Genomic DNA, 16,854 nt, shown 5'->3' with positions numbered 1-16,854 from the left:
AAATAATAGATCGAACGGCAGAACAATCGGACAACCGAACAACTGGTTGCTATGACATGTGCTGACCACCAGGGGGCATCCGCACATGGTGGGCACTGGTTGCTATGACATGTGCTGACCACCAGGGGGCATCCGCAGAACATGGTGGGCGTCAACAGTAGGTGGCAGAGCATGGAACATGGCAGGCGTCGGCCGCGGAGGGATGGTGGAACAGGTGAGCAGGGGGGCCAGACCAAGGCGGGGCGCTCTTCGCTGTCATCGGGGCAAGCCTCTGGTGGTTACTGAAAATTCTTTGCTCCTGCTCACTGCAGTCCCGCCTGGCACTTGCACCCACAGCCAGCACCAGAGCCGCCACTCGCACCCACTTCTGGTGCCTGTTGCGGCCCCAATCACCCCTGAGGGCTTCTTCACCTCCCTCTGCTCCTGAGGGGCGGTCAGGGCAGCAGCTACCGCTTGCACCTGCTGATGGCATTGGCCCCACTCACACCTGCTGCTGGTGCTGGCCCCAATCACTCTGTGCTGTCAGCACGTGGGAGTAGGGCTGCAGGTGGGAGCGCGGAGGATGGGCCGAGACCTGCCCCTGTGCCCACCACAGCCTCGTGGCCCACAGTTCCTTTCAATGTGCACAAGTTCATGCACTGGGCCCCTAGTATATTTATACAAAGGAAACAACAAATTTCCAGAATAGGGCATATGAAATTATTTAACATCTAGATACAAATATTAAAACCAACTTCAGGATGTCCTGTTCATGGTCTATGCTACAGAATCCTTTGAAGTTCCTAAATCTGTTTTTACCAGCTTAGCTACCCAAATCAATTTTGGACCACCTGCAGTTCTGATAAGCTTGGATTTTATGCTTTCCATCAAGCTATTACCAAGTCAAATGAACATAAGGAAACCTCTCTCACACTTCTAGAGACTTCTTCCCAGATTAACCTTGATCCACTCTGCAATATTCTTTGGTAACCACTTGTAATCAGTTGCGATTTACCTACCATCACATTGCCATTTCCACATACTATTCACATCAATGTCAGGGAATGAGTATATGTACTGCCTTACTGAATTGCAAAACCATTTTGACCATCATTCTCCTATTTTGTCAATCTTAAATCTAGTTAAAGGGTTTCTTTGGAATATCATTCTTTCTGAATCAATGTTTTTCATACTACAATTCTGCATACTATAGAAACTACACAAGATTTAAAAAACAAATAAAATATCAGGTAAGGTTCTAACTCAATTCAACATTTAAAAACGATTACTTCATGTCAACATTCTTAATAAATTGGCACTGTACTAAGAGAGAAAACAGAACTCATTCCAAATAATTAGTGCCTAGCCAGGAAGGCCAGATAACCAAGAAAATACTTGTATTGAACTCATATCCAATGATCTTTACTGAGAGCTTGATTTAGCCTATAACATTGGAAAGGATACAGGCCTCAAAAAATAAATGGAAAGAAATCTTGGTACCATAAAAAAGAGAATTTTAGCATAAACAAAACTAAGTTACTTCAGTTGTTAAAAATTAGGTTATTGTCAATTGCATCAGCTTAAGTCACAGCTCCTCCAAGACTCAGGTTTGTCCAGTAAGAATAACTATAGCTGAAGGTTAAATAAGCTCATGTATGTAAGGCATTTTTGCATCATAAAGCACGATACAAATTTAAGACATTATGAAATATATTTTACATATACTTTTAATATTAGCAGATTTCAAGTATTTATCCTTGAACAAATCCTAAAAAATACTCTAAAGGAGCTATAAAATACACAACATATTCTAGAATGTAGAATATAGCAGTCCCTAGTACACTCAATGCTACTATAGCTATTTTGCATAGAATCTCTTATGTATATAGTGCCCAAGTTTTCTCTGAACAGAATGGCATTATAAAAGCTCCCTTCTGTATCCACCTCAACCTGTACCTAGACCATAGAAATCACAGTTAATTTTGTCAGATGACAGAGAGAAAAAGAGAGAGAGAGGTGGGAGGGAGGGGTAAAGAGGGATGGAGGGAGGGAAGAAGAGGGAGGGAGGAAGGAAAGAAGAATGAAAGGGATGAGGAAGGGGGAGAGGAGAGGAGGAGCGGGAAAAGAGTGGGGAGAAAAGAGAGAAAGGGGAGAGGAACAAGCTAGAGCAGTGGTTCTCAACCTGTGGGTCGCGACCCCTTTGGGGGCGAACGACCCTTTCACAGGGGTCGCCTAAGACCATCGGAAAATACATATATAATTACATATTGTTTTGTGATTAATCACTATGCTTTAATTATGTTCAATTTGTAACAATGAATTTGGGGGTCACCACAACATGAGGAACTGTATAAAAGGGTCACGGCATTAGGAAGGTTGAGAACCACTGAGCTAGAGGAAATCCTCATGAACCCACTTGGTCCCTGCTCTGCATGCTTTGAGCTTCTGCCCCACTGTAGTAAAAAGAACAACTGGTACTCCTGGCCTCTCTTCACTCCCAGCTGCCTAACAGGAGTAAGTATTGTGTATTATTAATATATATCATATAACTGAGCAAGATAATACTTAAAAGTCATATGTTTATAAATCATTGTCATCGAGATATTCTCAAAATCACTGTCTCATGCATTCTATTAATTAAGCCACACTGACCTCATTTTACCTCTCAGAGAAGGAAATGCAAAAATAGAAGGGAAAAAAATCATATAGTGAAGTTAGGTCATTTTTATTCTCGGCATTTTAATCAAGGAGTTATTATTGTAGCAAGGAGCTTAAGGTATTTTTTACTCCTTTTTAAATAAAATAGTACTGCTAGAAATACTATATTATCAGAGGAAAAACTATCAGAACTATTAGACATATCTTCATTACAGTTAACTAAAAGAGGAAACAGTACATTTCAAAATTTTGGCAGATTCAGCCTCATCAAAATTTTCAAAAGCTGCTAACCTCCAGCTTCTGGACATCTGGGTAAATATTTTGACATCTGAAACCAAACCTTCAATTTTTCTTAATTATTTTACTTTGATGCATGGTTTCCAACTTACAGAAATGTTTGCTGAAATAATGTACTATAAATTGTTTTCAAATACTGCATATGTGCTTCTTTTAAAATTCATGGTCATAAAGTAACTCTTCAAAGTCTCCCCAGAGTTTCAGAAATGATATGCATATAAACATTAAGGCTCTCTGAAGAGAATAATTTGAGTTGCATTAAAATACAACTGTTTTCCAAAGTCCCCTGAAGTATGTATGTCTGGCCACTATGGTCTTAATTAAAATACGGGTGACATAGCAGTCTCGTCTGTATTTTAAGCAAGGAGAAATTTCACTATATAATAAGTTACCTGAGATAGGATGTGGGTAAAAAAAATATGAGGCTGGAGACGCCATTGCCATGAAAGAAAAAATCCATACACTTCACTGCTTTACAAGCCCTGTTCAAATAGTTACAAAGTCCCTTAAAAAAAAAAGTATCAGCTGCCTTCCATAAAGTTCCAAGATGAGCCGCTGCTCAAGAAACCTTTCTCTGCAGGGAAGGAATCTGATTTGAAGACACTTTTTCAATTGGTTAAAAGTTTGCCTCTTGGAGAGATTTTGGGAATCAATTTGCAGGATGTCTAGTGCTGGCAAGTTCTCTCAGAAACGAACGAACAATGAACAGCCCGTCCTGCTCTTTGCGAGGGAGACAGGCAAACCCCTCCACCCAACTCCGGGAGTGGAAAGTGAACTTGCCCCAAACTTAGCCCCTCTCGCCCCAGAGCGCACTCTCCGGGGGGCAGAGGGAGAAAGCGGCCCCGGGCCAGCAACTGTCTGCGACCGGTGAGGAGTCCTGGACCGGCCCGACAAAGGATGGAACCCACAGCCCGTGCCTCGACTGTACCTCTTTGCTGATGCGCCTGTGGCAACTGCCGCCGCTGCGCCTGGCCACCCCCGAGGCCCCCGCTGAGCAGCAGGACCAGGAGGACCCCGGCGGCTGCTGGCATCGCGGTGACCCCGAGCGGATCCACTTCTCAGGAGCCGGAGGAGTCCCTGCCGCTCGGTCCCCTGCCCTGGCGTGTGAGCCGAGTGAGCTGCAGCTGCTGGGGAGAGGAGGAGACGGCCCCCGCTGGCTCCGGCCCAGCCCCGGCGCGGAGGGGGGGGGGAGAAAGAGGACACTCCCCACCCTCCCTGCGCGCGCCCTCGCTCCGCTGACGGCCAGGCACAGGCCCTTAAAGGGTCCCCGGTGAAAAGGTCTGTCCTATAGCGGTCTTGCCCTCTGAGGAGGGACCCTTCCTCGCTGGCTCTGCTAGCTGAACTTCTGGGGTAAAGAAAGGCATGGATGTGGAAGTACTTGGTGATCTGTGAGATCCCTGCGCATGGAAAGCGTGCTTTGTGGGGAGTCTGCACAGCTAGGAACTTGACCGAGGCCGGGTAGATGTGGCTCCTGAGAAAGGCCTGGCCAAGCTGTGTGCAGGCACTCTGCGTCCAGGTGACAAAGCCCAGACGGCATCTTACTCGAGGGCGGAAGGTAGTCCCTGGTTCCCTGCAAATCAGGCCAGGGGACTACTGCTTTGCAGAATGCTGGCCAGCCGCGCAGCAAAGAGGGGACAAAATGGAGTAAGTCCCCTTGCTCCACCTCAATGCTCAAGACCAATAGACAGGTTAAAGTGAAGGTGCTCAGCTCAGTCACCGGGTATTTAAAGAAAATAAAAAGGCCTTTGCAGGTGTTTCCTTTCAGACTCAAACTTTTATCTCTTCCAATCCCGATTTCTTCTCTTTAGTCAACATAATTTTTGCAAGTAGCTTTTGCCACTCCAGGTGCAGGTGACACTCCTTCCTAGTTGTTTGTTCGTTTGTTTGTTATGTCTGTGATTCGCAGAGGGTTTGAAAATGCGCCTTACTGGGTTTTTATGAGACTTGCAGGCTGTCTTTTCGGTTTCCTCCGTGATTGACAGGACCACTGGCATTAGTGTACTGTGAGGTCAGAGTGCTAGTTGTGCCACAAAGGGTGGGACAATCCCACACCATACATTGTCCTGCAGGGACTTCTGAATGGGCCACTGGGCATGCATTTATATTAAAAACAAAAAACAAAAAAACACGTGCATTATATTTCATCAAGCCTAATTTAAGTCTATTTTGCACATAAAATTTTTTGCATGGATTTTACTTTCTAGGATGCATCTACTATATACAGTGAGGACATAATATACTTGCTTTTTAACATTACCAAGTTTTGTTTGCCATTTCAGAAAGTCACATCACTAATAACAACTCTGCCCATGGCATTGTCTCCAGGACACAATTAATACCCCATCTGTTACATTAATGGTGACTCTGGGAATAGGTTTGGGCTTCTATTTCATTTCACCTACTAAAGTTGTGTTACACAAGTATTTACATATTGAAATACATATTGTTTTGTATAGATGATTTATTTCCTTTTTTATTTATACTTAAGACATCATATTGATTTTTAAAATATTATATTGAAGTTAGGTAATTATCTAAAATACCTCCTTTATTTTACTGAAATAAAATTTATTGTAGGATTGATTGAGAATCACTAGCAAAATGCTGCTGAAGTGATTAAATATACCTCAATAGTATCCATTTTCCTTAGTTCTGTTAATGCTAGTACTAGGAAAACTTATAATCATTTTTTTCCTTTATTGTAGAAATTGCCAAATAAAATTTGGCCTGGGTCTCAAGACTAAGATTATAATCTCTACAGTCAACTCTACTTATTATGTTCAACACAGGGGAAAACCACAAAATTGTTTAACCAAAAGTAAGATACAGAATCAGTATTATCAGAGCTACATATATTTTTTTCAAATAAACCTAATGGAGGTACAATATATACAAAACAAATGCATTCATTTGATGTGTTTCAAAAATGTAAACTCCCATTTGACAATTACCCCCAATTAATAGATAATCTAGCACTAGCCGATTTGGCTCAGTGGATTGAGCCTCGGCCTTCAGAATGAAAGACCCCAGGTTCAATTCCAGTCAAGGGCACCTGCCTGGGTTGTGGGCTCAATTCCCAGTAGGAGGCAGCTGATCAATAATTCTCTCTCATCATTGATGTTTCTTCTCATCTCTGATGTTTCTATCTCTCTCTTCCTCACCCTTCCTCTCTGAAATCAATTTTAAAAAACATAGTCTATTTTTATCATTCCTCCAAAGTTTCTTTGTAATAATTCCCTCAAACTCCACCCCTTGAAACAGGCAACTACTGATCTGATTTCTGTCACTATAGATTATTTTAGTTATTCATACATTTCATATAAGTGGAATAATAAAATAATTTTTGTGTCTGGTTTCTTTCACTCAGCTCAATGCTTTGAGGGTATAGCCAAGTTGTTGCTTTATATCAGTAGCTTATTCCTTTTCACTGCTGAATAGTGTGAATATATCACAATTTGTTTATACATTTACCTAATGAAGTACATTTGTATTCTTCTAGTTTTGAGCCATTAAGAATAAAGCTACTATGAATATTTGAATACAATGTGTGTGGACATATATGTATAGTCCTCAATTCCTAAGAATGATATTGGGTTGTTTGGTGGGTACATAATTATCAGGAACTGTTTTTTCAATATGGCTATTATCATTTTAAATTCCCTCAGTTATATGAGAATTCCAGATGCTTCACATTTTTACCAACACCTAACATTATTTAATTTTAGCAACTCTAGTGGTTGCATAGCGGTATCTCACTGGTATTGTCATTTGCATTTGTCCAAAGATGCTGAAAATGTTTTCATAGGCTTATTGGGCGTGTCTATTACTTCTTTTGTGAAATATGTGCTCAGATGTTTTGCTCGTTTTCCTAATTGTTTTATTTGTCGTAAGTTTGAAGGTTTAAATGTATCCATTATAAAGGAAAGTCCTTTGTGAAATATACTTATATAGCGCATATTGCTCTCAGTTTGGGGCTTCAGTCCTCAGTTCTTTGACAGCTGTTGGAGGAGGTCATGGAGAGGACCTGACCGCAGGTTGACCTGTGAGCCAGACCCCTCCCCACACTCTCCCTGGTCCTTCCCCGGACTAGAAGCTGCTTCCAGGGCACAGCCTTGAGACAGGAGTGTGCTGTTGAAATCATCTGGACAGCATTTGTGACTGAACTCAGGGAAGGCATTGATATACTAGTGAACTTAAGATTCTCTGCATGGGCAGGTACAGAGATGTACTCGTCCTGTGGCCACACATGACAAGCCTGTTAGGTAAATGTCCTTGCTTATTAAACCTGCCATCTACCAAAATGGGGTGGTCTACCTTTTTCTCTAGTCTCTCCTAGCCCTCCATGTACAGGGCTATGATCAGTTCTTATTCTGTTCATTTTTTAAATTCTTTTTCTCTCTGTGCTTTAGTCTGTTTAGTTTCCATTGATGTATATATGTTTATTAGTTCACTTGGACTACTACAACAATTTACCATAGACTAGGTTGCTAATCCTATGTAATAAAGAGCTAATATACGAATAGTCGTCACGCCCTCCCACCGGGGCCAGGGGACCTGAGGCCGGGCTGGGGGATCTGAGGCTGCACCAGGAGACCTGAGGCCACGCCCCCTGCCCCGCAGGACTTGACGGGGTCAGGCCGGCCAGGTCTGGGTCTCGCAGGATTTCGAGGAACGTGCGGGTGGGCGGGGACTTGACTCTGGGTCTAATGGCGGTCCCCAGACTCTGACAGGAGGGAGATTTTCATATACATTTTACTAATTTTCTTTCATCTCTGACACTTCTATTATAGAGAAAGGGCAAATAGCAATATTAAAATATTTCCTCTAATTAATTCCCTTTTAATGTGCAAGAATTTCATGTACCAGGCCACTAGTCCTATATAATACAAGCCTAATATGCTAAGTGTCTGGTTGTCCGGTCATCCGTTCAACCAATCAAAGCGTAATATATTAATGATATGCTAAGGCCGCTCAACTGCTTGCTATGACATGCACTGACCACCAGGGGCAGACACTCTGACTGGTAGGTTAGCTTGCTGCTGGGGTCCGGCCAATCGGGACTGAGCAAGATGGGCCAGACACGCCCTGGAGCCCTCCCGCGGCCCCTCCCCTGCTGGCCAACCTCCCGAGTCCCTTCCCAACCCCGATCATGCACCGGTGGGGTCCTTTGGCCTGGCCTGCACCCTCTCACAATCTGGGACCCCTCGGGGGATGTCGGAGATCTGGTTTTGGCCCAATCCCGCAGGCCAGGCCGAGGGACCCCACTGGTGCAAGGATTGTGCACCGGACCTCTAATAAACAATATAAATTACTTCTCACAGTTCTGGAGGCTAAAAGTCTGAAATCCAGGTACTGGCAGATTCAATGGCTGTTGGGAATTCACTTCCTCAAGCATGGATTGCCTTCCTCTCACTGTGTCCTCACATGATGGAAAGGCACGAGTTCTCTAAGGTCACTTTTGTAAGGGCACTAATCCCATTCATGAGGGGTTTGCCCCAAGCACCTCCCAAAGGTCCCACCTCCAAGTACCATCGCTTTAGGGATTAGGTTTCAACATATGAATTTGGGGAGGCGGGGAGTGGCATAAACATTTAATCTGTAGCACCATGTGTCTTTCCTTCTGTAGCGTCTAATCTGCCTTCCAGCCCATTCAGTAAATTTTTTATATTTCATTTTCTCAGTCTAGAAATTCTATTACTTTTAATTTTTATGGTTTCCTTTTTTCTTCTCATATTCAACTTTAACCGTAACTCTTTTAAAATATTTAAATGTTTTGAAGTTCTTACCTGCTTATTCAAACATTTTGTCATTTCTGGTTCTGTTTCTATTGACATATTTTATTCTGAATAGTGGTCATATTTTTCTACTCATTTGTGTACCTAGCACTTATTTACTGAGTATTAAATATTATAAATTTTATGTGTTCTAGACTCTGTTATCCTCCTTTCAAGAACGATGATCTTGTTGTTTGGATTAGCATGATCCTTTCAGTGTTAGTTTTTAAGCTCTGTTAGGGTATAACTAGAGTAGCCTTTACTCTGGGTCTAGTTTAACTCTCCTATTAAGAATGACTTACATAATTAATGACTCCTCCAGGATTACAGTATAATAATAATATTAATAATAATAATAATATCTTTTCACTGTGGCTGGTTGAAAATGACATATCTCCCAGTCCTTTCATCCAACTTCAGCTTCCTCATATTTTTTTTTGGCATGGTTTCATAAAGCTTCAACTTTCTCATAAGAAGTTTGATATTCAGTCACAAATACAAGGGGACCCCCACATAGATTCCTGGAGCTCTGTCCATCATAACTACCCTCTTCCAGTACCGTCCTGCATAAATTTAAGTTGCCTCCTAAACCCATCTCCACCTCTGCAGCTAACAAGAACTGCTGTATTCTGCTTGGGGTTTTCTCCTTGCACTGAGTTCATAAGCTGTCTTCAGGCAGAAAGTTGGATAAATCTCTAGGCTAATCTAGTGTGTTTCTGTTTTTACAAGGCATACAATTTTGTACAGTCTATTATCCAATATCTTAAAACAGCATTTTTATATGTTTTTGCAGTGTTCTAGTAGTTTATATGTATATTTTTAAAAAACCCAGTGCCAATTAGTTCTTCACGGCTGGTAGTAAAAGTCTCAAAGTTACACATTTTAAATAACAATAAAAAACACTAGATGCAGATATAGTGATAATTTATCTTAATGATTTAAGAACTGTAATAAGCTAGAGCAGTTTTGAGAATCATAGGCTGAAACTATTCTATTACTCTTCACATTAACAAGGTCACCTTTGAAATGGATCACAGTGTTTAAAAAACATTTCCAATTATATTTTAACTCCTTGCAAGCGGTACTTTAAGGAAATATGAGATCAAGAACAGGAATAATAATTTTTGTTAACCCAATTAATATTTTTACAAACCTATAAAATTATGTCAGATTAATTTATTATTAACATTATTAATAGTGATGATGTCATAGCACTCCTTAATAAGATAGGGACATAATTACTAAAATACATTCTCTAAGTAATTAATCACAAAATTTTAGATTGGCAATAAATATGCAAAATTTTTATTTAAAATATTATTAAAGGTTAGAAAATTAAAAATTTTATTTACAAGGTAGGAAATCCCCCCCCAAAAGAGTGTCTTGTCTTTATATAAAAAGTGTATGTAATTTAAAAACTGACTTATTATAAAAAGAGCAAAAACTTTGAAGCATTGTTTCATATTTTATCTTATGAGAAAATAATTACATTATATTATTAAACTTTATAAAAATGTACTAGTTTTTAAAAATTTCCAATATATTATAGAGTGCATATAATATAGAAATCTGTTAAAAATAAACTACATTGTCAATACATAATTTTAATGTCAATTATGTGTTATTTTTATTTTATTTTTTAAAAATATATTTTCTTGTTTTTTTACAGAGAGGAAGGGAGAAGAGAGAGAATCATTGATCAGCTACCTCCTGCACACCCCCTATTGGGGATGTGCCTGCAACCAAGGTACATGCCCTTGACCAGAATCAAATTTGGGACCTTTCAGTCCGCAGGCCAACACTCTATCCACCGAGCCAAACCAGTTAGGGCTGTAATTTTTTAATTATTTTTTATCTAGTGAGGAAAATATATTAAGATGTAAGTTCCTGAATACTTTCACACAAAAACATAATTTTTGGAAGAGTAAATGACATGAGAGAAAACCCCACAGACTAATCACAAAATACAATTAGTTTAAGTGGAATTTCTATAGCTCTACCTAGAAAAGGGTAGTGTTTAACTGTTAAGATTTTAAAATATATAAAAATTAAAAATAGAATGTAAAATAAAGACAAAAGAAACATGAAAAGTAGAAATATAAAACTTAATATATGGGAAAAATGAATTTAAAAATCTATGAATAATAAATATAATGTAGAAAACTTTATGGGTTTTTTAAACTCTATCTCTAAAGAAAATTTCCATGCATAATTTAAAACCAAATATAAATTTTAAGATTTTGACCTAGTATTGTACACTCAATTCTATTCAAAAACTCATTTAAAGTTTATTAAAAGTAGCTCTACAATTCTTTTTTTTAGGTCGAGGAAATTGATGTGTATCTTATACTTAAGACACTGAACGTTTTTAAGATGAGCAGTAATATGATCACGGCTCTGTTTTTTATAACAATACTATCAGTAAAAAGGGTTGATTGGAAAAGATGAGTAAGGGAAGTAGAATCAAATGAACCTAGTAAAAGAGCATTGTGTCATTTATTCATTCAACTCATGATAGAGTGCCTGCTATGAGCTAGAAACTAGACACTGTGACTACTATCAAAAAAACCAAAGTAGACGACAAAGTCCTGCTTCATAGCACTTACATTCCAGTGGAGAAACAAATAATAAAGTAATAAAATTTTAAGTGAGTCATTAGAACTGGTTATAACACTTATGAAGGAAACGAACAAGGTGATATAACAGTAATTGCAAGGTGAAGGCTCTATAAATAGGGTGTCAGGAAACTCTGTCTGAGGAGGTGACACTTAAGCTGAGATATGACAGAGCACAGGACTCCAATGAATGCAGGGTCATACAGAGGAGAGAAAATATTTTGGAGATCCTTGAGAGAATGAATTAATGAGACTTGCTAACCAACCGGATATGGGGATTTAAGGATTATTCTAAAGTTTCAGGTTAGAGCAACTGGCTGTCTGGCAGTATTAATAACTGAGATAGGAAATACAGGAAGACCGCCAGGTCTGAGTTAGATATGTTGAGGTAATTGCCATGGGAGATGTTCAGTTGGTTATTTCTAGTTCTTTTGAAGGTATGCATGTCAGTCATCCCATGAACAGACGAGAGTCAAGAAAATAGATTTCTCTATTGAGGAATAGGTGTAAAGGAAATAATAAGAAGACATAGCTAGCCTAGAAACAAGTGGAAGTATACAAAATAATATCCTCATTTCACCATAAATCAGTGCAAATACTCAGTCTTTCATTTATTCAACTGATATTTATTGAGGGCCTACTATGTGCTCAGCATTGTTCTGGGTGCTGAGGATACAGCTGTCAACAAAATGAGCAAAGATCTGTTTCTCTATAGGTTTCAAACTTTTATTCAGGGGAAGGATAAAAGATAAAAATAATAACCATAATGATCAAATAAATTATATGTTAGATAATAAATGCAATAATAAATGCTGTGCTCAAGGAGATGTAGGGTTGGGGCTGGAAGTGAGTGAGTGCCTGGGGTAAGCCTCCGTGAAAATGTGACATTTAAAGTGATATTTGATTTGAGAGGGAAGATGGGAGGGAAGAGATCAACCAAAGAACTTGTATGCATATATGCATAACCCATGGACACAGACAATAGGGTGGTGAAGGCCTGGGGCAGGGTGTGGGTGGCGGGCTGGAAGAGGTCAATGGGGGAAAAGCGACATATGTAATACTTTCAACAATAAAAAGTTAAAATAAGAAATAAAATGAGATTTGTCTTATTCCTGTGTCTCTAGAAAACAGACTCTGAAGAAAACATGTTTTTGCTAACATTTTATTGGGAAGTCCAATCCCAGGGAAACAGGAACACTGGGAAAATGGAGCAAAGCCGGGGCAGAGTGTTTTTGAGCTGGACACATCTTCATGGCAAACGGATTGCAGGGCCATGCAAGACAGTTTCAGAGAGATCACACGAAGCTACTCTGCCTCCAAAAGGAAGAAAAAGAAAAAAAAGAACGTATCCATTCATTCCCATCCCCTTTTAGTCAATGTTTGCCATTTAGGAATTAGCCCCTCACACTTGCAAGGTACACATGTGCGGGTGCTTAGTAAAATGGAGAGCTGTGCCCATATCTTGAAGGTCGGTGGTAACGTGGAACCTCAAAACAGGAGGCAAGAGGGAGGTTGCACCCAAACATTAAAGAGGGGTCAGGAGCAGCAGACACAGTGGAAACACCAATCTAAAGCAGAAGCAGCTGTCAAAGCTGTAACCCGGCTCCAGGCCTACAGGACAGAGCAAGCCACTACTCGAGTTAGAAAGCAGAGCATGTGCACAGATCTGGGGTAGTGTATAAACTGAGGCCAATGCACACTTGAAGACAGTGACGGACAGGGGAATAAGTAGGTACAGTGGTAAGAGACAGGTTGGGAGTAATGAGGTCAGATCATTTTTTCAATATGATGAGGAAAACAGAAAAGTAGGATAGAATAACACGGTGGTAAAGGGTGGTTAATCAGTGGCAGTGAGCAAGGGGTGTGTTGGGCGTGGGGGGGTGAGAGAGATAGATGGCTAGGGTTGGAAGAAGAGCATTATTTTCCTTGTCTGAGTTCAGAAGCATTTAAAGATAGACAAAGAAGTCAGGCAGAGGAGACACAGCAGGTCCTCAAATAACGTCATTTTGTCCGATGTCATTTCATTATACCATTGATGAGATGCCATAGGAACTTAACTCTGTTTATACACTTATCCTGTGGTAAAATTGGTTTTGTTATACCTTGCTTCCAAGAACCTATCAACAACATTAAATGAAGACTTACTTATATGACAGTACTGTTGGAGAATATCACTTATTACTACATAATGGTGTATCCATGGGAATCTCTCAGTTCTCAAACCCAAAGTTAGATATTTATCCACCTACTTACAAGTACAAGCATCCTCACAGAGCCCACCCAAGTAAAACTTACTTATGGGGTGGAGAACCCGAGCAGCAGGCAAATACCTAAAATAGAAAAAAGCCTTAGCTTCATACGCCCAATTCATCCTCCCCAAATTATCACCCCGATAATCCACTCCTCCTCCCATGGAGAAGAGAGAGAGAGGTGGGAGTATTAACCCCTGTCCCTCACATGGGGACAAGAAGACAAGAGAAAGGAGAGGGGCCCACCCCATTCTTACAGAGAGAAGATGAGAAAGTAGATATTTAAAAGCCTGTAGGGTCAGTCTACCACAGAAGAGATAACAAAATTTCAAAGAACAATTAATTCGCAGTTATTAATATAAATTATAAAGCATATGATAAGATAGTTTCTACCACTTTAAAGAAAATTTGTTCCTTTCAGATTATTTTACATAATTTCTACAGTAGATAAACTTAAAGCCCTTATATGAACCATAAAATGCATCATTAACCTTGACTTAGAGTTTTAAGAATATAGAATGTTCCCCGATCAGCACTCTTCTGAAGGAGATAACCAGGGTTGAAATTTATATTACGTGTCAAATAATGTTCTTTAAAATCCAAATATTCCACCAATCTATTTTGCTTTATATCATATCATAATTTAATAGATCAAAATGTTGCCGTGATCTACATGAAGGCAAAAATAATAAAAGGGAATATATAAAGAATGACAAAGTACTTGTAGCTTCATTATGTAACTCGTGTAGTACTATGGAAATTTTCAACTGAAAGAACACTTACATCAAAAGAGGTAGTGAGGAAAAATGATTCGACAGACTCTCTTAATTTTCAGTTAGTGAGCAAAACGCCCTTACATAATTCAAACACCCTGTTCGTATCAGAACGCATATCACGGAACACTCTAACTGGAGTAATTTGGGGGATGGCTAGAGGTGATACTCAGGAAAAGCGTCAACTTTAACTTTTTTACTTATTTGATATTTTCTCCCTGTTCCCACACTACAGAAATAAACAACTTAATACAACTAAAAATCTTCTCTCCTACCACATTTCAGATGCAGTCCCTACCAGTGGGCGAATTTACCTTCCCACTGTGTTGAACTTAGGGTTGCCATGTGACTTACTTTAGCCAGTAAAACAAGAAATGCAATATTTTATATTTGTCACTCTGTGTGCTTCACCTTGCTTTCCCCCCACTCTGTCATAAGGAATAGCAATATTCCAGAGAATTCAATACTGTGGGCCTGGTTCTTCTAATGATACGTAGTGTAAGTAAGATATAAACATCCTATCTAATAATAGAGAAACATGGTAATTAGCCGTACCTCCGCTACCCTTCCCATTGGCTAATCAGGGCGATATGCAAATTAACTGCCAACCAAGATGGCGGCCGGCATCATCAGGGAAACGCAAATCAAAACCACCATGAGATGCCATTTCACACCCACTTGGGTGACCATAATAAGTAACAAACGTTGGCGAGGACGTGGAGAAATCGGAACCTTTGTGAGTGCTGGTGGGGATGTAAATGGTGCAGCCACCGTGGGAAACAGTCCGGCAGGTCCTCACAAACTTAAATATAGACATTACCACGTGACCCAGCCACTCCACTCCTAGCTATGCACCCAAGAGAAATGGGAACACATGCTTATGAAAAAACTTGTCCACAAATGTTCATAACAATCTATACTAATAAAAGGGTAATATGCTAATTAGACCAGCCGTCTTCCAGATGTCCTTCTGGACAAAGCCATGGTGTCAGGGGCCGAGGCAGAGGCAGTTAGGGGCGATCAGGCCAGCAGGGGAGGGCAATTAGGGGCAATCAGGCCAGCAGGGGAGCAGTTAGGGGGCGATCAAGCCAGCAGGGGAGCAGTTGGGGGGCAATCAGGCCGGCAGAGGAGGGCAGTTAGGGGCGATCAGGCAGGCAGGCAGGCAAGCGGTTATGAGCTAGCGGTCCCGGATTGGAGAGGGTGCAGGCCGGGCTGAGGGACCCCCCCCCTCCCATGCACGAATTTCATGCACTGGGCCTCTAGTATTATTTATAATAGCCCGAAAAAGTGGAAACAACCCTAATGTCCATCAACTGATGAGTGGATAAACAACTGTGGTAGATGATAGCAGCCAGGTGATCTTTAGAAACGACCACCTGTCAGCTTACAGTAACCAGCCCTGTCTCCCTGTGCAAACAGCTGGGGGTGGGGGCCAAGGTGTTGAATTGTGGGCGTGCGGGGGGCATGAGGGGTGGGGAGGATTGCAGCACAGCTCTGCGCTGCTGGTCCCCACGCCGCCTACCCCATGGCCTTCCTCCATCAGGTGCTCAGGGAGCTTCCGCTCTTAGGGTCGCCGGCCAGGCCTCTTCCCCCCACCTCCCGCCTCTCTCCAGAAAGGAGAAAGAAGCCCAGGCTCACTGCTTAGTTGTCTTTCTTTCTGCTCTTAAAACGGAAGTGGGTTTCCCCTGCAAACATCTATTTCTAAGCTAAGTGTTCCTTGAAATGGAAGCAAAATAACTTTTAGGCTAAGTTTTTCATTCATTCATTGCCTGATGGGGAGACTGTGGTGACTGCGGGCGGTGCGGGAGGGTCTGGGGAAAATGAAGCCTGGACTTGGGCTGGTGAACACACAACACCATGTACAGATGTTGTGCTGTGGAGCTGTGCACCTGAAACCTGTGTACTGCTGTTAACCAGTGTCACCCCAATAAATTCAATTAAAAAAAGCACAATACCATATACATACATCTAATCTAATAAAAGAGAAACATGCAAATCGACCGTACCGCTGCTATACCCACAAGCCATGCCACAAGCCATGTCCACAAGCCAATCAGGAGCGAATATGCAAATTAACCCAACTAAGATGGTGGCAGCCATGGAGCTGGAGCGTTGCCCTCGGCAATGGAGGAAGCCAAGCTTCCTGCCTGCCCTGCCGGCCCTGAGCTTCGCTCAAGGCTACAAAGTTTCAATTATAGAAGATAAATAAATCTCAGATACCTGCTTCCAGCCACCGTGGCCTCCGCTCAAGGAGGGGCTGAGAGCCTCAGTTGCCAGGGGAAACCCAGGCTTCCAGGACTTGGGCTCCACTCAAGGCCACAAGTTTCAACTATAGAAATTAAATAAATCTCAGATACCTGCTTCCAGCCCGCGGCCGTGGCCAGCTTGAAAATGGCCATCAGCCTCTCACCCAGGCTGGCCAGGCACCCCCATGGGATGAGGGTCCCCACTGGGGGGCTTGACCAGCCTGTAAACAGCCATCAGCCCCTCACCCAGGCTGGCCAGGCAC

The 16,854-nt window shown here is 41.3% G+C and overlaps 1 protein-coding gene across 4 annotated transcripts in view; it reads right to left on the bottom strand.

The window, feature by feature from the left end:
- Nucleotides 1-4,677, bottom strand: part of LAMA2 (laminin, alpha 2) — a 476,871-nt gene extending 472,194 nt beyond the window's left edge. For all 4 annotated transcript variants that reach the window (XM_014533789.1, XM_005858976.2, XM_014533790.1 and 1 more), the window contains exon 1: nt 3,863-4,677. In XM_014533789.1, the coding sequence (XP_014389275.1) occupies nt 3,863-3,965 (103 nt within the window). In that variant the 5' untranslated portion in view covers nt 3,966-4,677. The remainder of the gene's footprint in view (nt 1-3,862) is intronic.
- Nucleotides 4,678-16,854: the final 12,177 nt, after the last annotated feature.

The sequence above is a fragment of the Myotis brandtii genome, unplaced genomic scaffold (assembly GCF_000412655.1).
Source record: "Myotis brandtii unplaced genomic scaffold, ASM41265v1 scaffold123, whole genome shotgun sequence".
Lineage (NCBI taxonomy): Eukaryota > Metazoa > Chordata > Mammalia > Chiroptera > Vespertilionidae > Myotis > Myotis brandtii.
Note: the sequence above shows the minus strand (reverse complement) of the source record. Positions and strands in the feature narration are given on the sequence as shown.